General features: G+C 44.3%; 1 protein-coding gene across 1 annotated transcript in view; it reads left to right on the top strand.

Annotated features, from left to right (window-relative positions):
• The window catches only part of VSTM2L (V-set and transmembrane domain containing 2 like), an 83,131-nt gene extending 60,578 nt beyond the window's left edge, over window positions 1-22,553 (top strand). Inside the window, exons 3-4 of the mRNA XM_027867208.1 lie at window positions 1,547-1,597; window positions 20,424-22,553. Of these exons, the coding sequence (XP_027723009.1) occupies window positions 1,547-1,597; window positions 20,424-20,741 (369 nt within the window). The 3' untranslated portion in view covers window positions 20,742-22,553. The remainder of the gene's footprint in view (window positions 1-1,546; window positions 1,598-20,423) is intronic.
• The last annotated feature ends 2,171 nt before the right edge of the window (window positions 22,554-24,724 follow it).

Below are 24,724 nucleotides of genomic sequence, written 5' to 3'. Positions count from 1 at the left end.
ACTAAAAGGATGATTTCCCCTGTTTTGCAGATGAAGAATCAGAGACTTAGAGAGTGTTGATTGATTGACTTGACCTACCACCTCCCTTTCAAAAATAGGATTGAGAGAAGGAAAGGATCTCAAATATCATTTAGTCTAAGGGTTCCTCACCTTTTTTTTGGTGCCCTGCACTCCTTTGGAGGTCTGGCGAAGCCCATGGATCCCATCTTATATTAAGTATTTAGATGTATAAAATAAAATACATAGAAGTAAAAAGAAAACCAATTATGTTAAATATAGTTATCAAATTATTCTAAAAAAAATCCTAAAAAAAAAAAGTTTGTGGACTCCAGGTTATGAACCCTTCCTCTAGTTGGACTTCCTCATTTGACAGAAGAGGAATGGAGACTCAGAGAATTGGGCCCAAAGTGGCACCGTGTGAGTGTCAAAGCTGGCGTTCACACTCTCTAGTGCCCTTTCTAATATACTGTCCTGCATTTGATTCACATACATATGAATGCAAATATGCACATTTACAGATATTTGTATGAGTATACACTGACATAAACAGATATATTCGTGTGCATATACATATGTGTATTTTAAATTTTATTTATTTTAAAATTGGAAGGGACCTTCGATATTATTTACCTCTCCCCTCTCTTCCCTCTACCCCCCTTTATATAGATAAGGAAGCTCAAGTCCATCCAGGTAAAACTACTTGCCCATAGTTACAGAGGTACACATATATATTTGCACACATACACACACACACACACACACACTCTACCATGCTTACCATGTCATCCACCCTCTATCAGGTCGATCAGATATTGGCAAAGGGAAGTGAAGAAATCCAGGACATTTAGGATGCACCAAAGTTATCTTCGGGGTATCTCAGAGTTTTGGTTCCCCAGTCTGGACCATCATGATGTTTCTACAGCTGGGCATTCATGTTTTCCAGCATCCTTTTCTCCTACCACCTACTCTGTTCCTCCCACGGCCTCTGTGTCCTCCATTTCATTCCTTTGATCCCTATGCCTGAAATGGCCTCTCTTGTCGCTACCTTTTGTTTGAATCCTTCCTATCCATCCTTTGAAGCCTAACTCAGGGCCACCTCCATGAAGCACACACACACACACACACACACACACACACACACACACACACACACTTCACAAAGCTGATTCCCCCTTAAATCTCACTTGACCCTTTCCCCTGCATCTCTCTAAAACACTCATCATGCACTATTTATTATGTAGTCTAGTGCTCTAGAATACATTGTCCCCCCCACCCCACTTCTAGACTTCGAGCTTCACAAGGGCAAGTACCATATCTTATCACAGCTTTCTCAGCCCCCACCGCAGCCCTCTAGAGACAGACAGTAGGCTCCTAATAAATGTTTGCTGAGTGAATGGATGATTGAATGAATAAATGAATATTTTTCTCTGAAGCTCATAGTGCAAATTGAAATACGTGAGTTAATGTGACAGGTGTCCCTCTCCCCGCCCTATCCCCCTCTCCTACCTTCCAGGCAAACTAATGTTTTCTCTTTCTCTTTCCTCAGCTGAAGGCATCTCAGCAGGAGGAAGCTGGAAAGGAGGCCACGAAAATAAGTGTGAGTTCTGATCCTGCTTTGCACACGGGCTTTTGCCTTGGACACAGCTGTAAACTTTGCTTTCCTTGACTCAGCAGGGAGCTTGGGGGACGAGCAGCAGCAGAAGCAAAAATTGGACCATTGTCATTTTTAAAGGCCAGAGATTTTTCAACCCTGTTGAATGACAACAACAAATGATAGGGGGAAGGAGAAGGAGGAGGAGCTGGGGGAGAAAATCCATTCTCCATGGAAGGGCCAAGGTTGTGTGAGGCCTGATGTTTTTCCACTGGGCTTCCCAGCGGCATTTTTTATTTGGGGGAATGAGGAATTTAATGGAGCAGAATCGCTGCTATTTTTTTTTCTATGACAATTATGCACAAAGCTTCTTGAGCCGACCAGGTGATCTGGTTGGTGGTGGGTAGCATTATTTTGCCAGGAAAGAATAAGGAGTCAGCATTATAGAATCCTAGACTGTCAGAACTATGAAGGGCTTCAGAACATGGAATATCAGAGCTGGAAAGGGACCTTAGAATGTAGAATGCCAGGCCTAGGAGGGCTCTTAGAACATGGAATGTCAGAGCTGGAAGGGATCATAGAATATAAAATGTCAGAGCTGGGAGTGATCATCAAATCTAGTATGCCAGGGTTGGAAGGGCCCTTAGAACATGGCATGTCAGAGCTGGAAGGGATCATAGAATATAGAATGGTAAGTCTGGGAAGGCCCTTAGAACATGGAATGTCAGAACCAGAAGGGATCATAGATTCTAGATCTCCAGATCTTAGGAGGGTAGCACATAGAAGGTCAGAGTTGGAAGGGACCTTAGAAGCTGTAATATAATCTAATGCCTTTATTTTACATATGAGAAAGCCGAGGCCCAGAGAGGGGGAAGTAACTTTTCAGAGAACTAGACTCCAGGTCTTCAGACTCCCAGTGTAGGGCTGATCCCATGAACACAATGGCATTCATTCAACAAATATTTGTTATCTGCTATGTGTCTATCCCTGTGCTTGGAACTCTAGGAATTTTGGACCATGGTCTCTTCCTTCTAGTTTACACTGGTTCCCAAACTTATTCGGCCTACCACCCCCCCTTCAAAAAAATTACTCAGCGCCCCCCTGGAAATCTTACAAACTAGGAAAGAAGTCTCAGATTAAGTGCATGATTGTACCCCAGGCCACTACTGCTTCCCCCGTCATCGTGCCAGCACCCCCAGGGGGTGGTATTGCCTACTTTGGGAACCTAGTTGAGGAGAAAGGATACTTTGGTACAGGAAACAGGCATCTAAAAAGTTGGATGACAATAGATGAGTTTTATGAGGCAGTAATACCAATGATAATCTTCATCATCATCATCATAAATGATAACAACCCATTTCCATCACTATTTAAGGCTTATGAAATGCTTTCCTCACAACAGTCTTGTGACGTTGGTAGGGCGAATGTCTTCATCCCCATCTTACAGATGAGGAAATTGAGACTCCAAGAGGGGAAGTGCCTTGCCCAGCATCACACAGGTAGGAAGGGTTGGGACTGGGCCTTTTGGTTCCAGCAGCAATGTTCTTTTTGTCTCTCTGTGGGATTTGCAACACAGAAATCCAAAGTGTCTCTTATGCCCAGTCTTTGGTCTTTCTTGTCTTCAGAATGCTGGAACCATCCAGAATGTCATTTGACCTTCTTTGAAGTAACGTTTGGAAACCAGAAATGTTTTCAGCTCAGCAAGCGCCTTCCTTTCCCCCTCCCCAAGGAGTGCCTTTTAGGTGTTGAATGACCCATTTGCTGCCTGAGCACAGATTGCTTAAGCCCAAGCAGGTGGCTGCATTCTTTTTGTAAAAAACTGAGGCTCCCTCTTTTGATGCTGTTTGGGGTTTAAGGAAGAGGGAGTTCAGGCCAAGGAGAGACTAATCTAATTGATTTAGAGGATTAGAATTCCAAGACTGTTTAGCATCGCGTGAGGGGAATGTGAAGGCTCTAATTAGTTAAATAAAATAAGCATGCTTAGCCCTGATTGCTCCTGCCTGCTGCCTTTGCCCACCCCTCTTTTTGTCCCCCTTCATCCAGGGCTCCCCTTTAGAGATTGACACTGTTTTAAGCTTTTCTTTTGCATTGTGCTGCAGGATTGGGGTCTCTGGGAAAGTACCCAGTATTAAATAGATAAATGCACATATATGGAGAGAAAGCAGGGTGCTATAGAAAAAGCCTCGAGCTGGGAGTGCTAGTTCCAGCTCTGCTATTAACTCTTGATCGATTCATTAATCAATCAACAAGCAATGCTTGTTAAGCACTATGTGCCTAGCACTGTGTTAAGAAGAGGGGATTCAGAGTTGACAGGGAAATGGTCCCTGCCCTCAAGGAACTTACATTCTCTTTGAGAAGCTAATTTGTTGTTGTTGTTATTGTTCAGTTGTGTCAGACAGTTTATGACTCCAATAGGGATTTTCTTAGCCAAGATCCTGGATTGGTTTGCCATTTCCTTCTCCAGCTCATTTTACAGGTGAGGAAACTGAGGCAAACAGGGTTAAGTGACTTGCCCAGGATCACAGAGCTAGTGCCTGAGGCCAGATTTGAACTCAGGTGTTTCTGACTCTAGGCCTGGCACTCTATCCACTGTGTCACCTACTTGCCCAAAGACAAGCCAATAATAATGTTTTAATGGACTCTGGATCAAGTCTTATCCCTTTCCTTGCAAGCAATCCTCCCACCTCTACAATGAAGGGTTTTGACTAGATCATTAAGGTTCCATCTATCTCTGATAGTCTGTATTCATTGATTTGATATACATAATGTACTTGATAGAGAACTGGCCTTAGAGTCAAGAAGACCTGGGTTCAGGTCATACCTCTAACACATACTAAATATAGGAACCTTGGCAAAGTCCTTCATCTATCAGTGCTCTGGCCCATTCTCTAAGACTGTAAACTGTAGGAGGCCGTTAAATCAATGAAATCATGCGTTCAATCCATATCCTCGTCCCTGTAATGTAAAGATTCAGAGTGGTTGGCCCCAACTCAATAACAGGTTCTAGACAATACAGAGGTATCTAGGTGGTACGGTGGATAAGAGTACTGGTCCTAGAATCAGGAAGTCCTAAGTTCAGCCTCAGACACTTACTAGCTGTGTGATCCTGGACGAGTCATTTAATCTCAGTTTGTCTTAGTTTCCCCATTTGTAAAATGAGGATAACAATAGCACGTACCTCCCAGGGTTGTTGTGAGGATCACATGAGATATTATCTGTAAAGTACTTCGCTAACCTTAAAGTGCTATATGAATACTGGCTATTGCTATTTTTCCCCCTAGAAATTTGTGTGTAAATGGGTTGTTTGGAACTCAGAACATTGAGAACAAATTTCCCCATAGGAATGGTGTCATAACCCATGGTGGCTAGGTTCCCCAGGCTGGCTGGGGGTCACTTTGGCAGCAATGCAGCTGATGTCCTTTGTTCTTTTGCCTACACCCCGCCCCCGTGTGTAAGTAAGATTGTTTCTACAGGGTCATGTTTTCCACGTTCTAACTGGAGAGACCAGGTGCCACCTCCACCTTCCTTTGCCACCTTTTTGTGCCTACAGCTCAGTCATGAATGAAGGGACTCAGTGTGGGACAGTTGAAGAGAACGCTAGACTTGGAGTCAGAGGACTCAGGTTCAAATTTGCAGCTTGTGTGACATTGGGCAAGTTGTTTAGCCCCTCTGGGTCTCAGTTTCCTCATCTGTCAAATGAGTGGTTTGGACTAGATGACCCCTTTAAAATCCCTTCCAGGTCCACATCTATGATCCTATAATGAAAATATCCTTAAGTCTGAGACAGCTTACACATGCAGAGATATAGATGCCCATGCACCAGATTGGTCCAATTGTGGGCAGTCCTCAGTGCAGGTTGCATCCCTAAAATGAAATCTTTGAAAGGAAAACATATAGGTATCCACTGAAAAATAGCACTGGTTGGAATCAGTTCAATTCAATCCAACAAGGATTTATTGAGCACCTACTATGTGCCAGGTTCAGTGCTAGGCACTGGATATTCAAAGGCAAACACTAACAGCGCTTGCCCTTGAGTAGCTTACATTGAAATTTTGTTTTCTACAAGCTAGCATTGGTGAAGAGTTTGGCCTATTCTTGGACCGACCAACACCTGCTCATGTATACACATCTATAGACCTGAACTCTAGGGTGCGATGGGGTTGGGACACATTAAGCGCAGTCTGCCCCACCCCTAGTTCAGGCGGGCAGTTGAGCCAGGGAGGGACAACGTGAACTGGAGAACAGAGAGGAGCAGGAATTGTTGTGGGCATAGGGAGCAGGGTGGAACTGCTCCACCCATGCCCAGGCCCAGCCTCCTCAGATGGTGACATTGCCAGCTCTGTGTAGACCCGGGCATATGTAGACGTGTGTATACACAGACACATATTTGTACATGTACATAGGCACATATGCATGTGTCTGTACTCCCACACAGCAGAATACATCTACACATGTGTCTACACAGAGAAATGCATACAAATGTTCACCTACCAAAGCACAAAAGTGGTTGTTTTTGTACACGGTATATCTGTTTTGTCCATAACATTGAAAACAGCAGATTCAGGGTCTTCATCACTTGGAGCCCTTGGAACATGGCCCTTCTTTCCCCAGGCAAAGCACCCCTGCCTCAGAGAACAATGGATCCCAGAATTGCGGTGGGTGTAGGTGCCCGTTAGAGCTGAGGCCCGATTTCTGCTCTTTGGAGTCAGAAGTCCCCAGGGTTAAGGTTGGGGAGGGTCCCAAAGGAGTTTGGGCCCAAGACAACAGGAAACAGGTTGGATGTACATGGCTATTGTTACTGTGTACAGTAATGAATTTAGAGTCAGCAGACTTGGGGGTTGAGTCTGGCTCTGCTACTTTCTCCCTATGTAACCCTGGGTAAATCATTTTTCCTCTGTGGGCCTCAATTTCCTCATTTGTAAAATGAAGGGCTTTGACTAGGTGATTGGTATCTAAGGACACTTCCAGCTCTCAGTCCTATGGTCCCATGCTACCTCTCATAAGAGAAGCATCAATTCTGAGCTGAGAGCCCTCAGGACTGACCATAGGGCCTTGGAGAGAGAGGGGGCTTCAGTCACTCTTCATTGACTTGAATTGGACCTAATGAGCTCATACAGTGCTAGAGGAACGGTTGGTAAAATCAGCAGACCAGCCTTTTGATTTCTGTTCCAGTTGAGACAGGAAATAAAAGCAGACAAGTCTTGGAGCCTCTGCCCTGTGTCCTGGCTGACTCAGCTATCTCTCTAGCCCAGGTCTCAGCAGGGGCTGGAGCAGCCCCACGGAGCTGGGACTACATGACTTCCATAAACTAGTTGCAGCAGTACATCTCCTGCCCACTTCCCCGGCGTCACCATCAATAATTAAGAGGCTGCTGCATTTGTCAAAGAAAATGCACAAAGGGGGCCTGTGACTCTGAGGCCCTGCCCGCACAGCCTGGTTCTCTGCATCCTGGCTGATCTACCTGAGCCTGGCTGCCTACATTTGTGCCACCATTGTGGGAGGGGGTGGGTCCCCTGGGAGATGAGAGGCCATAGGGGAATAATGGGAGGATGATGGTGCTCATCATCACTAAATATCAAAGCTATCTTAGAGATCGTCAAACTCAATCCCATCATTTTATAGCTGGGGATGAGGCCCAGAGAGATTGTGACTTAACCAAGGTTAATCAGTCAATAATACAGCTTGAACTCAAACTCAGGTCATCTAACTACAAATACAGGGCTTGTCATATGCACACACACACATGCATTCGTACTACATATATACATGTAATATATGTGTGTATATTTACATACATATCATACTTTTTTATCTGTCCGGGGTACAAAAATTCCAGAGAGAGAATCCATAATTGGGAATATTATTCTTGCACATTTCCAGAACAATATTATAAATCGTAGAATCGTAAAACATTAGTGCTGGAATTAACCTTCGAGAGAATCTAGTCCATTTTACAGAGGAGGAGCCTAAACTGTAGAGAGAAAAATTATTTCTGTAACATCATGAAGCTAGGAAATGGCAGCTGGGACTTGAGCCCAGGTCCCCTCACTCCCGAGTCCAGGATTCTTTCCATTATATTGTGTTTCTTTAAGTGACTTGCCCAAGGTCACATAGCTAGTAAGTGTCTGGGGCTGGATTTGAACTCAGATCTTCCTGACTCCAGAGTTGGTACTCTATCCAGCATACCCTGGTAAAGCTTTCTAATTCTTAAAAACTTCCCTCACTGTTATCTTCACAGATCTCACACCCCTTCCTTGAAGGAGGTTGGGCAGAGATCCTTACCTTAAGTGTGCAGAAACTGAGGAAGCTGATGCAAGCTGGCCCCACTGAGGCCTTCCTCTGATGTCTCGCCATGACCAGAAGGTAGCCCTGGCCTCTTTAAGGTTCTGATGGCACAGGGAAACTTCTGGCAGGTCCTCTGAAGCTGGACAGACTCTGACCTTGGGTCCCTTTTGGAATTGTTTCCCTAGAGCCCAGCACAGTGCCCGACACAGAGTAGGCACCTAATAAACACTTGCTGGTTGATCGAGTACAGTCCTGAGGATGGGCTATCTGTTACCTGAGTACAAGCCCATCACCTGAAGGCTGGTCCCTAGGAGATGGATTTTTTTTCACTCCAGAAACTCTTCAAACCATTTGCCAGAGGTGTAGGAGGGCTGTCGTCTATGTTGGTGGAGGAAACACCAAACGGTTGATCATGGGAATATATACTTAGAGCTAGAAGACACCTTAGAAGTTATCTAGTCCAACCCAAACATTTGACAGATGAGGAAACTGAGGCCTAGAGAGGTGAAGAGATTTGTCCTGAGCATGAAGTAGAAGCAAGAAGTGCACTCTGGGCAGAGGGAACAGCATGAACAGAGGCATGGAGGTGGGAAAACAGTGGATATGTACAGGAAACAATTATAGAGGGGTTTCAATAATAGGCTAAGGAGTTTGGGCTTTGGCCTTTAGGCAATGGAGAGTCACTAAAGGATTTTTAAGTAAGAAAATGATGTGGTCCAAGTGGGCCATTGGGAAGATCTGCTCTTAATCACATAATTAAAAAGCATGGTGAAAAGCAAACTAACAAATACTTGCTGAGTATCTACCATGTGCCAGGGCAGTTTCAATGATGAGATTTAGTTCCAGGTCTGAAGTTCTGAGGAGAGGGGTGACAAAATGAAGGGGCCACAGGAATAGAGTCCTGGAAATATCCATACTTGGATTGGAAGGGAGAGTCTAGCTCCTTTGACTAGGGGTTAGAAGACCTGCGTTCAGATTCTACTAATTTACTATGCAATCTTGGGTGTGTTTCTTTGCTTCTTGAAGCTTCTGTTTCTCCATCTTTAATGCTGAGATAATAATCTCTTCTTCTACCAGTGTACCCCATTGCCAGCTGTCTCCGAAGAGATCTTATCATGCCCTTACAATCATGCCTCCTCTCTATTAAACCAACAACTACAAAACCCAAACCTTCAGTGGCACAGTATTTCCTACTGAATAAAATATAAACTCCTGCCTGACTTTCAAGGTTCTCCCCAGCCTGGCTGTACTCTTCCTTTCTGACCTTCTCTCACAGCTATCCCTTTTAACTATACTGTGCTCCCGTGTGACCTGGACTGCTCTCCAGTCCACGGTCCTAGCCTGCCTCTTCCTATGCTTTTACTTACATTGGTCCTCATGCATGCAATAGATTCTACTCCCTCATTTCCCCACTTCCTTCAAGTTTAAATTCAGGAGTGAATACTATGAATCCTTTTCTGATCCCTGACCCCCTCTCCCCACATATTCATACCTCCCAAAGTGATTTTCTTTCCTTACATTTCTCATGGTACTTTTTCTGGATCTTTCCTTCATGTTTTTCTCATTCTCAATTGTATCAGCTATTTGCATACTCTTCTTTTTCTGACCCATTCAATTGTAGGTTTGTTGAGAGTAGGGCCTCCAATGTATGTAACTCTATGTCCCCAATGCCCAGCACAGACTATTAGGATTACAGGAAAAGGCCTTAGGGATCAATAATTATTTGTGGTTCACTGAATCGAATATCAAGGACCAGTCAAGACACTGACTGACCTATCCAGGGCCTATCTGCTGAGGCCCTGTGAGAGACTGCTGGCTACATTCCCCTCCACTGTATCTGTGACCCCTTCCTATGGAGAGTTTTCATTGAAGAAATAACAACCAGAGCTCAGTACCCAATGGTGGGTCAGCATTAGTATGGACACATCCTAAAGGAAGGGGTTGAACTAAAAAACTTCAAGGGGTCCCTTCTAGTCTTAGGATCATATGCTCCAAAGGATGAGACTGTGGGTCTCTTGCCCTAAGGCAGCCACCAAATGTTTTACAGTTTTTCTGACAAGGTTTAGCAACACAGCCCTGGTTTCCCCAAAAATCAGAGGAAGGGAATGTGTGGCAAAGTCTCTCTTAGAAGGAAGAAGCCCCAGGCTTGGTCATGCCATAATTGGGCTTTGTGTCTTTCAGCATAATTAGGTGCCTAATTGCACAGCTAAACCATGTCAATGCATCTGCACGAGGAATTCATTATGATTTACGGGCAAACCTTTGTTTGTTAACATTCTCTTCTCCATTTGCCACCAGTTAGATTCCTGTCGGAAGGGCTCAATTTTGGGAAGCATTTTGGAATCAGAGGGTTTGTCAGCAGGGTCTTAAGCAAAATTTGCTTTAAATTTCAGAAGCTTTAAAATGAATTAAATAGGAAACAAAACCCCCAGATAGCTCCATTTGGGGACATGCCATTCATTCTGCAAAGGCAGGAGATCTAACAAAGGTTTGGTTCCTTGCTCACTCATTAACTGTGTGATTTTGGGCCCTCTCTGGGCCGGTTTGGTTTGATCATTTGTAAAATGAAATAGTTGAACTTAGATGGCCTTCAGACAAAAATATCCTGTGATCTTCTGTGAAGAAGCCTGAGAACTGGGTTCAAATCCATTCCCAATATTGAGTCATTGACCAGCTGTGTGACCCTGGGTGAGTCACTAAGCTTCCACATGTATGTCCTCAGTGTAGAACAAGGCTGTTGTGAGGAAAGTGGTCTGTCAACCTTAAAGTGCTCTAGAAATAGGAGCCATTATTATTAGCCTCAGCACATCTACTTCCTCTCAGCTCTGTTACTTGTACACTGCCCCCTCCCCTTCATCTGCCTGGAGGATAAGTGCCATGTTCACTGTGCACACATTTATGTAGGGGGCTGTCTCTCCTGTTGAACAAATACAGAGAACCTGCCAGCCCCGTGGCAATGAATCCTAATTACCTCATCAAAGGCACAGACCCTGCTGGGTAGAATAAGGAAGGAGCACTGTTCTTTGGGAGCCTTTTGCAAAGGCTAGGAGGGGAAGGGCCCTTTAAAAAGCCAGAGATATGGGGGGGGGAGAAGAGGGGAGTTTGGGTCAGAGCACAAGGGTGGGATGTTCCCTTATAACTGCCCAAAGATATGATGGAGATGGGGTGAAACAAGTCCTAGCCAAGATGTGAGAAGGTCTGGGTTCCAGCCTTGCCCTTATTCAATGTGTGATCTTGGACAAATCACTTTAGCCTTTCCTAACTTCATTTTTCCCATCTGAAACAATAATACCACCCCTGGGCAACTGTGGTGTAGTGAATAGAGTGTTAGATGTGGACTCAGGGAAACCCAAGTTCAGATCTTATTTACACCCTTACTAGCTATGTGACCCTGGGCAAGTCACTAAATCTTTCTGTCTCAGTTTCCTCATCTGTAAAATGAGGATAATAATAGCACCTGACTCAAAGTATTATGAGGATAAAAGAGCTTTACAAGAACCTTCATGTGCTATATTAACGGTATCTATCTATTTATCAGAGGGAAGCTATGTGGTACAGTGGATAGAGTACCAGGCTTAGAGTCAGAAAGACTCATCTTCATGAGTACAAATCCAGCTTCAGATACTTACCAGCCATGTGACCCTGGGCAAGTCACTTCACCCTGTTTGCCTTGTTTTCCTCATCTGGAAAATGATCTAGAGAAGGAAATGGCAAACCACTCCAGTATCTCTGCCAAGAAAACCTCAAACAGGGTCATGAAGGGCTGGACACGACTGAACAACAACGATGAAAATCTATTTATCATCATCCTCCTCCTCCTCATCATCATCATGATGTGATGTGAGAGAATATGTGGGAGAATAGGTGGGAAAGTGCTTTGACAATTATAAAGCAACATGTAAGTGGAAGGAATGATGGTTTGGCCATTGGAATGAGTATAGTCCAAGAAGGAATTGAGGGGGGTTGGAGCCTTTAAAGGTGACATGCCAAATCTTCACTCCTAGCCAACAGGGTGAAGGGGAAACAGTAAGAGTGGCACCACTTATACATGCAATATTACCATCATCCCTTTCAGTTAATCAACCAACAAGCATTTTTCAGTGCCTACAGTGTGCCAGATGTGGTGATAGGTACTTAATAAATACTTCTTAACACTTCGTCATCCCTTTATCCCTTTACCTTTAACCTACTGAAACATGAAGCAGAGAAATCAGGTTGTCATGGGGAAGGGGTCACCAGCCAGTACCATCTGGGAACCTCTGGCCAGAGCAGAGACTGAGGCCGTCTTATTGCTCTTGTCCACACTTCCTTATCTTCACTAAGCAGAGGACAAAAGCAGTGATGCAGGTAATCAAAATACCATAGATAGTCCCCCTTCTTCCCCCTCTCCCCCACAAAGTGCCTGGGATTTAGTAGCCGATATGCTATAGCACTTTAAGGTTTACACAGCTTTTTACATATCTCTCTAAACAGCCCTGAGAGGTAGGTGCTGCAGGTGTTATTACCCATCATGCTCATGTAATACAACACGCTACCTGTTGTTTTGGTGATACTGGCCTGCTAGAACAGGCACACCTTGCACAACCTTACCATTTTGCCAATGAGGAAACTGAGACCCAAAGAGGGAAAAGGACTTTGCCTAAGGTCACCCAGCAAATAAGTGTCAGTGCCAGGATTCTTGTCTCCCAGTTTAGGCCATTTTCTGCCGTACCAGATGACGTCTATGGTAAGATGCTTTGGATTCCTGAAGCATAGGGAGGCTGCCTGGCTGGTAGGAGAAAAGGTTGGGGCATTAGGGAGGTGGAAGTGATCTGGGGGGTATGTGTGCTCTCCAAAGTTTTCTTGGGGGAGTTGAATTAAGGTGACAGAATGATTGTTAACAATACTAACATTTCAAAGTTTTGGGCAAGTCGGGTTGAATTTGACTAGGCTTTTGTTTCCCCCTCTAAGAAATGGGAGTGTAAATATCTATTCTCTTCCTCCAGCACAACTGAGATCAGGAGGAGGAGGAGGGCAGTATGCAGAGCCCATGGCACTCCTGAGGAGCAGGTCCTCTCTGAGCTCAAAGCATTATTACTCCATTAGTGGCTCGTAGGGTTGACAAATGAAGGATAATTAATATCCGTGAGGGAAACAGATGTTGAGGTAATTCACTCCCCGCTGTGCATCTGAAAAAGCATTTCCTTGGATTCCTCTAAGGTCAGGGACTTCGGGTGAGAGACTAGGCCCAAGAGCTTGGCAAGACTGCTACCGTCCCTCATTTAGAGGGAATGGAGGGGTCAGGAAGCCAATCTAGCTCATCTGATTATCTGGGCCTCCAGCCGATTCCAGGTCCTGGTGCCTCAGAGGAAACCCATCACCCTATGCCTCCCAACTAAGAGAAACATGGGATTCTCAGATGGAAGCATCACCCAGGGGTCTTCTCATCTACCCCTGTTTCCTGGTGGGATGATACTTCACTTCTAAGGAAAAATGATTATTTTTCATCTGTAAAACAGGGATAAAAACACACTCCTCATCTCACAGGGTTCTTGTAAGGACAGTGACTTACAAACTGTGAGGCACCATAGAAATAGGTGCTAATATTATTATTCTTTTACTAGTACCCCAATCTGATGTCTCATTGTAGTATGGATCCATAACCATGGATTTTCCAAGGCTGTGGAAGTAGATTTCCTGCTGTCTCAGGTCCTACCATGTTGGAAAGGCTTAGAGTACAGACCCTGAAATGGTCTATGTACATCAGCCAAGAACACGCCTTTCTAAGTGTGGAGAAGCTCAGAACCTGGAAGGGTGGCCACCAGATCCTGCTTTTGACCACGGCACCTCACAAAAGCACCTCACAGAAAGAGAGGCTGCAATTTGTATTGGTGGACTAAGCACACACCCCAAGGAAATAGTTGGTCCTTCAAGCCTAATCATCATCTCCATCCTCACTGCTATTTTGTTCTCATCTTGTTTGATGGGATTCAGCTAGACATGGTTTGAGGACAAGTAGCTATCTTGCTATTATTCATTTATATTTAATGTCCCATGGATTGTTGTGTGGGTAGATAAAAATGACTGCTTCTTGGGAATTGAGTAGAAGTATTAGGATTTAATATCTTCCTCATGGGCTTTAGTGAGAGAAGAGACCTTAACGATTATCATTCCAACTGTCTCATTTTGTATCTGAGGAAATCGACAGGGGAATCTTAGAAAGATTAAGTGGTGACCAAGGTCCTAAAAGTAGTAATTAGCAGAGGCAGGATTCAAACCCAAGTCTTCTGACCCCAAATCCAGTGTGATTTTTCACCTACATCATACTGCTTTTCAGATGCAAGTTCCTTTACCGTAGGATTTCTTAATTTTTGTGTGTTTCTTAAGCCAGTTTGACAGCCTGCTGAAGTCTTAATGTTTTTAAATGCTAAAAATAAAATATGTAGGATTACAAAGGAAGCTAATTATATTAAAATGCAATTATCAAAACATAAAAAAAAACAAATTCAGAATTCTCAGGTTAAGAATGTCTGCTCTAAACCCCAAGCCAGTCAGCTTTCTTTTGTCTTTGCTATTCCAGTTCTTGGACCTCTCCTTAGCACAAACCTCCCATCCCTTTTACTGGGAAAGAGCTTCAAGGCCCATAGGCAGTTCAAAGACAAAGGCATCTCTCCTTTCTTCAAGGGACAAAGCCTTGGCAACTGTTCTAGGATGCTAACTTTTCCTGAATCAATCCTCTCCAAAGCTAAGGGGATCCTAAAGTTATATCCCCATGGAGATATCTTTGGATGCCAGCCAGTTCTTGACCACACCTCTTCACTTACCTCATCAACCCCCTCATACTCTAGCCAGATTAACTCTTTGGCTGCCATAAAAATAGGACTTGCTCTAGTCTATAATCCCCTTGTGGCTGGGAATTTCTTACCTCTAACTAATGCAGATCCATCCTGTTGCATTGTAAATTCAGTTCTTTCATTTATGTAAGCAGAGTCTGGCTGGTGCACTTACTCTGGGTTGTGCCAATACACATGAAACTCAACTGTTCATAGAGACCCAGGCACATGGCCCAAAAACAATGGCATCAGCCTATGCTGGAAGTTGAGGAAGAAGGAGAATGATGATGGCTGCCAGGCCACTTCTCTTTATGACCCCAAGAAGCTGACCCACTGCCCTGCATTGGTCCCATGGTCAAGTAGCTCAAGGGTTAAGACATGGGATTTTTGAGGGTAAGGCCACAGGATGTGATCTCAGTGTAGACTGATTGGTTAGCTTTGCTCTGTTCTATTGGCCAGAGCCATACTCCAATTCAACATTGTCTCCACCTCTCAGAATCTTTGTCTTCTTTCAGGACTCAGTTCAAGTTCTACTTCTTCCATGAAGCCTTCCTTGCATTCCCCTATCTGTTTGTACTAGTTTATCTAGTAATATCTTTATTTAGGTACAAGTTGATTACTCCCAGTAGGATATATGTTTCTTGAGAGCAAGGACTGTTATGTTTTTTTTTTTTTATCCATAGACCTAGAACAACACCTAGCACATGTAAGACACTTAATACATGTTTGCTGAATTTAATTGAGTTATATACAAATGCAGTTGTGTGTCTTTGGTTACAAGGAGACTACAGAATTCTGGAAGAGACCAACAAATCTGTAGGTCATCCTTCTGCTGGGAGGAAAAAAATAGCTGGGCATGTTAGTGCATTACTATAATCTCTGCTGCTGGAGAGGCTGAGTCTGGTGGATCACATGAGCTTGGGAGTTGTGAATTGTCATCAGTTTGGGTGTCTGCAACAAGTCTGATGCCAATATGCTGAGCCCTGGGAATGGTGCTGCTGCCTTAGGAGGTATAAAGGCCCCAGGATGGAACTGGAGCAGGTTGAAACTTTAGTTCTGATCAGTAGTGGGATTGGGTTCATCAGTGGCCACTGTACTTCCAGCATAAGAAGGATAGAAAGACCTAGTCTCAGAAAGAAAGAAAGAAAGAAAGAGGGAAAGGAAAAAAAGAAACAATCCATGGTGCATGTCCTAACATGTAAATTGGAAATCCCTATTTTGTTATTATTACTGATGATAGTTTTATCATCAATAATACAGAATGTTAGAGAAGAAAAAGACTTTGGAGACCACCAAATTCAATCTCATCACTTTACAGAAGAGAAAACTGAGACCCAGAAAGAAATGAATTGTCCAAGGTCACAGAGTTAGTGGCAGAGCCAGGACAACAATATAGGTCTTCTAAGCTGACACCCTTTCCATATTTCACTGGACTATCACAGCTCAAAGACAATACATATTTGCGGGAGTACATCTCTAGAAAGCTCAAATTAAAATACATCTTACCTGGAAATGTTAAATGTTAAAATGTTACCTGGAAGTTTACTCTCCAACCCTCTCCCATAAGCACAGGCAGCAATAGGGGCTGAATGTCAGATTATCCGCCAAGGAACAAGACCTGGAGCAGGGCAGTCTCAGTGGGGAGAGATCCAGAGACAAGTCTTTAGTGTGGCAGTAATGATGATGATGATAATGGTAAATTGGCATTTACATAGCTCGTTAAGGTTTTCAAAGTATATTTCAAATAGATATTATCACATTTGAGCCTCACAGAAGCCCTGTGAAATAGGTATATTAACTATCGAGTGACTTGCTCATGGCCAGTAAAAAGAGACAAGATTTGAACCCAGGTTGTGCTATTCATGAGGGCCCTGAATAGGACCACTCCTAAATTATAGGAAAGCCCAGCTAGCCAGGTCCACTACAGGGTGAACAGTAGCAGCCACTCCCAGCTGGGTCCTCATCTTTTCCTTCCCCTCTGGCACAGAGCCAGGGACCCAGGGTGGGCTATAAATCGGATTTATTGACCCAACCTGAAAGCTGCACCCACTCGGGCCGTGAGTAAGTCTTAAATTTCATCGGGTGATAAATACCAGGAGAGAATCAATTTGGTATGAAAGCTAATTAGCTGGCAAGCTGTGGCATCGATCTTAGCCTGATGCTTCTTAGAGGGGACTAGGTCGTTCAGCTATGAAGAAAGGGAGAAGTAGGGATGAATGGGTCAGTCATCTGGCCTTTTCCAGAGAGCAGGGAGGGGAGAAAGGGAAGGGCCTCAGGAAAAATTCTGCATTCCTTATCTGGATTTTATTCTTCAGAGAGGAGAGGAATTAAAGGAAAGGCCTAGGTTATTGGGAGAGGGTGTTTGAAGTTAAAGAAACAAAGTTAGCTGGCTTCAACATAATTTCATTTGTAGAAATAAGGAAATGGGATAAGCTGCATCGTTTTAATAGAAAAAATAGGTTTGCTTCCTCTTCTGTAGGGATGAGTAGATTAGATTGATTCTAATATCCCATCCAGTTCTAAATCCTACAAAATAAGGAAGTAAGGAGTCTAGGGTTATTTTTTGGAGAAATAAAGATGTGGAATAGTTCTCACAAGTCCTTCTCCTAGTCAAGCTTTGGGGATGATGGAAAACCTGGAGATGTGCTAGTTCCTTCTATCTACTCCAGTGTCCCTACCCAGCATTTCTCTGAAGAAGAGATGGGATGGAGTGCTCCACAGAGAAAGCATCCAGCCTCTGGAAGGCCTGGAGAGTAGCGAGGTGACCCCACATTGATCTCTTCTCTACTAACTGGATGCAGTAGGCCAACATGGGGAATTTAGCAGGTTAGTATTGAAAGGTGATAAAGATATAGTGGAATCAAAAATAAAATGCTAATTGATATTTGGATATAGGATCTTAGGTCTCCTTTCGATATTCTTGTTCCTCTGAAAGATTCTTTTTCCTCCTGCTCCTGCTCCTCTTCCTTCTTTATTCAGTTTAACTCAGTAAGCATTTTTATGTACCGCTATATCTATGCAAAGCCCTGGAAACACAAAGACAAAAATTAAAAATGGCCCCTGCCTTCAAGTTGCTTATGTTACACTGGAAGATAAAACATGTGAATATATAAATAAGTAAAAGATAATTTGAGGAGGGAGAGACAGCTAACAACCAGGGGTTTCAAGGAAAGCTTTCCCAGGAGAAGGGACATGAATTGAACTCTGAAGGAAATGAATGATTCTGTGAGGTGAAAGTGAGGGTGGAATGTATCATAAATTTCTAACAACAATGATTTAGCCAGTTAATTAGATGTACTTATTAGGCACCTTACTTCAAGGACCCATGATTTCATAGTTGTGGCCTCTCTCTCCACTGATGCATAGCATAGCCCTTCTATGGTTTATGAATTAACATGATGCAAATGGAAAAAGCAGTCACTCTGGAGTTAGAAGACCTGGCTTCAAATCTCAGCTCTGCCACTTACTATCTCTGTGACTTTGGGCAAGTCACTTAACTTCTCTCAGTTTCCTCAGTTAACTTCAGCCTCAGTTTCCTCATCTGTAGAATGAGGGGGCTGGACTAGACAACCTCTAAACTCTTATCATTCTAAATACATACTAGAAGGCAATAAGTTGCTTCAATCACAATAATTCATTATCCAGTGACCAGCCTTCTAGTACTAAGCTTTGCCACAATTGGCTCAGTTACCCTTCAGATAACAAGGCACACAGGTAGGCCAAACATTAGGTCCACACGGAAGCTTTCCCAGCTTGGAAGGATCTGCTAGAGGTTGCAGTTCGCTAGTATAGGCTTTATGACCCTACAGCCATTGTTACCAGGCTACAGTGAGACAACAGATGACATAAAATATTTCCCATTTGTCTAGCTTTGCAAGATACAACATTGTGAGGTTGTTAGTATAAGGATTATTATCTCCATTCTATATGTGGGGAAAATGTGACTTAAAGTGGTGAACTGTCTTGTCCGTGATCACATGACTACTGTCAGAACTGGGATTTAAACAGATTTTCCAAGTCCAAATCCAATGCTTTTTTCAATACACCATGGTGTCTTTACACACACACACACACACACACACACACACACACACACACACACACACATACACACACACAGAAAATTCCACTTATATCACACTTGAAGGTTTACAAATTGTTTGTATTTCAACAATTATTCAATACTAATAATCCCCAGTATTTGTATAGCAGTTTAGGCTTTTGAGTCTGAAAGAGGAATCCCAACATATTTTCTAAAGTGAGATCAAAGGTAGCTGATACTCAGACTGGAAGTGTGCATTTCCTGGCCCTGCTTTTGGGTCTCTTCATAGTCACAACTTAAATGGTCACTCAGGACTACATGAGACTGGCCAAATTATGGCATGAGGCTACGGTAGCAGCAGGCTGACCTGATCTGAATAGGACAGTTCACAGTGGTAACATCTCAATTCACAGGGGACCAGAAATAGGAGGATTCTTCAAGGGGGAAAGTATTGAGTTATCATGGCAGCTTTCAGGATAGTTCAAGAAAATAGGAAACAAAGGGAGGAGACAGGTCTGGAGTCCAGAAGAATAGGTCAGGAGCATGGAAATGATGGGATCCAAGGAGCAAACAGGAAAACATGGTGTGAGGTCAGGTAGGTTCAAGAAACCATGTGTTTAAACAGACTTGATGTTTTACTGGGAGTTCATATACAATTTGATTCAACAGGGGGAAGGTACCAGGGTCCTTTTCTCATGTGGTACAAACTCTGCTCTTCTGTATCAGCTTCAAATGTGGATGGCTTCCAGAACTCCGGACAGCTCCCAGGATGCTGGATAGACCTCAGCACTGTGGACAGTTCCCAGAGGCCAGTGTTTCCTAGTGGAAAATAGCTCTGTCTGAGCTTACTGACAGTGGAAAAATTTGGCCCAGTCTTGTCCCCAGAGGCTCCTAGGGGGGAGTCTGCAGCCTGAGGGTACCTCACAGCCACCACATGCCTGTTATCGTCAATCAGTCAACAAATATTTGGGCAGCACCTTCTTCATAGTATGATAAAGTAGAGAGAACACTGGTCTGGGACCTAGAAAACTATCCTCTCCTCTGCCACCCATTCATTATACATTAAGCAATTCTCTTTCCCCTCCCTGGGGCTCTGTTTTCTCTGTAAAATGAGGGGTAGAGGTGGTCCTGAAGGTCCCTTACAAGGGTGTCATTTTGTGTTATAAGTTCTACGGGTCTTTCCAAATCTTATATTCTATGTTCCGTGTTGTAAAGATCCTACCAGATCCAACATCCCAACTCTATGTTCAAAGGACCATCCCAACTTTGTCGTCTTCTGTACTTAGGATCCTTTCAGCTCAGACAGTCTATATTCCTAGGGCCTTCCCAGCTTTGTCATTTTTTGTTCTATGTTGTTTTACAGTTCTGATAATCTGATAATTTTGTGTCTCTCATTTCATATGAATATGCTTAGTATCATATGAGTAGTGTAGACAATAAGAGCTCTGAGGAGAGAAAGAAGTAAATCCCACTGGATTTTAAATCTATTTTAGTCCCAGGCCTTGATCTTGGGATGTGTGTATGGATTTTGTGGAAACATTCATTGAGAATGGAGGGTAAGAAAGAAACTCCTTCTCTTCTGGATTCAGGTCTCATTGGACTGATACCTGATGCACTGGTTCTGACCCATATCTAGTACTTCTCTAGCCTGTCACTCTGTGTCTCCCATCGCCCTTCTCTCCTCTTTCTTTAGGTGGTCAAGGTGGTTGGCAGCAACATCTCTCACAAGCTCCGCCTATCCCGGGTGAAGCCCACAGATGAGGGGACCTACGAGTGTCGAGTGATTGATTTCAGTGATGGCAAGGCCCGGCACCACAAGGTCAAAGCCTACCTTCGGGTGGACCCTGGCGAGAACTCCATCCTTCATCACCATGGTCATGGCCCCTCCCTCCACTTGCAGGATACCCCACTGTTGGGGGGGCAGCCTGCAGCTCCTGCCCCACCCCCACCACCTCCCAAGCCAGGCAAGGAGCTGAAGAAGCGGTCAGTAGATGCTGCCTGTGCTCTGTAGACTGACACACCTTCATTCCCCTCACCCACCCACCCTACCCTGGTGGCTCAGTGAGAGTGGGAGGGTCACTCCTTCCCCAGCCCCTCTGCCTTTCTTTCTTCCCTTCCCTCCTCCCTCCACTGTACAGAGTGCATGAGGAGCAGGGTCTGGGCCAGAGGAGTACCCTGGATCCAGACACCACTGAATTGTTGTTGGCCCAACTGGGCCCTTGTGTGTCCCCCAGCAGTGGCCCTTGTTGCTCTCCCCATGCTCAGCATGTGAGCCCCTGTACCCTTCCTTCAGCCAGTTTCCTCCTCTGTAAAATGAGGCAGTTGGATTAAATGATCCAAGGTCCCTTCCTGCTCTAAAACCTATTCTCCTATGGCCATTGCTTTTTCAGGTTCTTCTAGGAGTGGAGAGGGGTGAGTGGGTGGTGTGGGACTGGGGCTTTGGAGGCTGGCAAGAAAAAGACATTATAGGGATTCTGAAGCCATGGCCATCAGAAATTGGGGGTAGGGTGGGGGTAGGCTATTCCTATGCCACAAGGTCTAATCTCTCCACACCTAGGGGTCCATGCAATGCCCTATCACATTGCCAGCTTTGGTGAAGTCCTGTGTTTTGGTTTTCTTGTTGGGCCCAGGCCCAAAGATCTAGCTCGCTCTTGCTTTGATCATTGCCCTGGGCACACTCTACTCCCCTTATCATCCAGTTTCATTGCTGTGCCAGGATCTGGCCATATTAAACAAGCAGCTAGTCCCACTACCCACACTTGTATATTGTAAATAGCAAATAGCCCAGATGAATGTTCTTTCCTTTGATGTGTATGTGTGTGTAGGGAGGTCAGGGGAGAGGGGGCAGCAGGAGAGGAGAGGTTATTATGAGAAGCCTCCCTCTTCAGTATGGACAGAACCGGTTTGAAGGGACCCTAAACTGGGAACCCCTGGCTCCTGTAAGAATTGCAGACCCCTCTGAAAACCTGGCTCCAGCAAGGAAGATCCCTGGTGCCTGGATGGGCCTAGGACTGAGGTGGGTGGGAAAGGGCTGTGAACAGTCTTTATATCTTTATAGTTTGTATTTCTGTGGTTCCTTTCATCCTAAGCCTTCCAAGTAAGCTATTATTCCTTTTCTTGTTGTTGGAATAACCTAGAATCAAACCCAGGAGCCCCTTTATTTTTCAGGGCTCATTTCTGGACCCTCCTTCCTTTGCCACCTTCCTCTCCCCTCCATGCAAAGTTTTGCACCAGCAGGGGCCCCACCTTCCCAACCTCACTTCACTTCAACCTGAGGTTTCTCCCAGAAGGCCCCCCTTCCCCTTCCTGTCAACCTCACAAACTCCAGGGCCTGTTCTGATCCAATGCAGCTGAGTCCACCTCTCTGAGGGGATCCTCTGGGGCCCAGTGACAACTCTGCCCAAGGCCCCATCCCTTTCTCATACCCACACTTGCATCATCTTGTCCTTTTTACCCCCTGCCCTTTTTACCCCCTGCCCCACAAGGATTTGTAAATATTTCTAATGGGCCAAACCCTCCACCCCAACTCCCCCCATATAAACACACTCTCTCTCTCTCACACACACGCACACACACACACACACACACACACACACACACACACACACACAGGGTTCTGCTCTGGCTACTGCCTGACTGAAGAGGGAGCATAGTGAGAAGGGAGAGGGCAAAGGTTCCTTGGGTAGAGACCCCTCACAAGTCTTTTGCATCAATACAGAAGGATGTGACCACAGGTTATAACATTGGGGGCTTAGCAACTGCTGGGCCCTCTTCATATCCACGTGATTATCCAATCTGTGATTATCAGCCTTGCTGAAGTGAATAAAGCTATTTAAATGAACTTCTGGTTGAGTGTCTTTCTGTGACAGGAGTCAATCATTCATTCATTCAATCAATTGGCAAGCATTTTAAATCACCCACTAAGTGCCAAGTGCTGAGAATGCAAAGCCAAAAGTGAAACAGATAGGGAATACTCCTCATTTTCTACCCTGCCACTGGGAGTTAAACTTGACTTCATTCACTCATTCAACAAGTTCTCTTTAAGGCCTACTAGGCTTTGGAGTTGACCAGAGAAGGAACAGTCTCTCTGCTTTGGGAACTCAAGAGTCTGGATAAGGAGAAAGAACTCAATTTTTTAAAGGGACAGTACAGTAGATTACACTACAAACACTTATTTAACACCTACTGTACACAGAGCACTGTGCTTAATTGTGCAGAAAATAGAAAATTTAGATAAGACAAGAACTTTGCCCCATCATTCACAGATAACTACTTTTCTGTTATCTAAAATGAATTGTACTAACTTGAAGCCCTATTAGATAAATCATTCTTTTGTGATGTGTAGTACGAGCTAGACTTTGGACGGGAGATAGAGAGTGGATCATTAGTGTTGGGAACAAGTGGGACATGAGGTTGGAAAAGTAAGTTGGGGCCAGGTCACAGAGGACCATGGACCTTTATTCTGCAAGCAGTGAGGAGTCACTGGATTTGGGGTCCTAGGACCTGGCTCTGATAATCATGTGATCTTAAACAAGTCACTTTACTCCATGGGCCACAGTTTTCTCATCTGTGAAATATAGGGCTTGGACTAGATGATGTCTAGGGGGCTCATTCAGGTCTAGAACCTCTATTCCTTAGGGTCTTGAGCAAGGGAGAAATGTGATAAGAATTGTCCAACTATCTATTGGACCTGTACAGGGTAGATTGAGGAAGATACAGGAAATCAGTTGGGGAAGTGTCATAATAGTTTGGGTATCAGGTGTTAATTGATGGCTTGGTGACTGGAGGCTTCATGGGACACTTGAGCTGAGAGATAGCTAAGAGAATGGAGGCAGCTCATGAGAAACTTTCAGTGGAGGCTGAAGGACCACTTTTCGGGATGCTTCACAGAAGAGTCCCTGTGATAAGGGTTGGACTAGATCACCTCTGAGGGTCCCTCTCATGGACCTAACAACAAGGCTTCTGAAAAGCAAGCTCTAGAGGGAGGAAGTAGCAGGACACTCCGATGAACCCTAACCCCACTCATATTTCCTTAGATTTGGAGTCAAAGCACTTGGGTTTGAATCCTGACTCTGCTGCTTTTTCCCTTTGTGACCTTGGGCAAATCATCTCTCTCCCTTCTGGAATTTAGTTTTCTCACCTGGAAAAAAAGGGAAAAGGAAGGGGTTGAACTAGATAATTTCTAAGGTTCCTATAAACCTTATAGTTTCTCTTCTCATGAGCCTATGTATCCAACTGCTGGGAAATGAAGGATGGAGGCTACCAGCCTGGGCCAGGACTGTAAGGGATTTTGAGTCTGCTAGCCCTCCTGGCCTTGGAGTGGTATCCCCTTTGGTCTCCTAGCTCAACTGAAACAGAGGTTGGGTTTTCCAAAAAAAAAAAGGACTTTATCAGGAACTATGGGAAAGAAAGGAAAATATAACAAACCCAGGGTCTTAAATTTCCAATTTACAGAGCCCAGGGACCCAACACTAAACTGTCCTCAATCTAGCCATGGTAGGGAGGGGGTTGGTTCCAAGGTTAACCAGTCTTGCTTCTGGATGACCCTAACACGACTGTCTCTTATGCAAGAAGAAGGCTCTGTGATTAACCAAACCCAACTCTTCTATTACCCACTTTAAAGCTGATGTCCTTTCTGGCTTCTTTACTGGCTCTCATCTAACTGGCAGGGGTGAGATGAACTGGATGTGTTCAGATTAGAGAATAGGAGATTCAAAGGGTGTATAGATAGAATCATTGAATTTTAGACCAGAAGGAACCTTAAAGATCACCTCATCCCACCATCTCATTTGATAAAGGAGAAAAATGAGACCCAGAAATGAGAAATGACTTCTCCTCAGTCACACAGCTATTAAGTGGCAGAGGTGTTATTCACATTAAAGTCTCTTACTCCAAATCTACTAAGCCAGAGATATCAAACACCCCCTCTGTGGGCCCACAACACTCCCAAGTGCAATGAGAACCAGATGAAAATGTAATCGGGAAATATTTAAC

Source organism: Vombatus ursinus, unplaced genomic scaffold (assembly GCF_900497805.2).
Source record: "Vombatus ursinus unplaced genomic scaffold, bare-nosed wombat genome assembly UNPS02014785.1, whole genome shotgun sequence".
Lineage (NCBI taxonomy): Eukaryota > Metazoa > Chordata > Mammalia > Diprotodontia > Vombatidae > Vombatus > Vombatus ursinus.
Note: the sequence above shows the minus strand (reverse complement) of the source record. Positions and strands in the feature narration are given on the sequence as shown.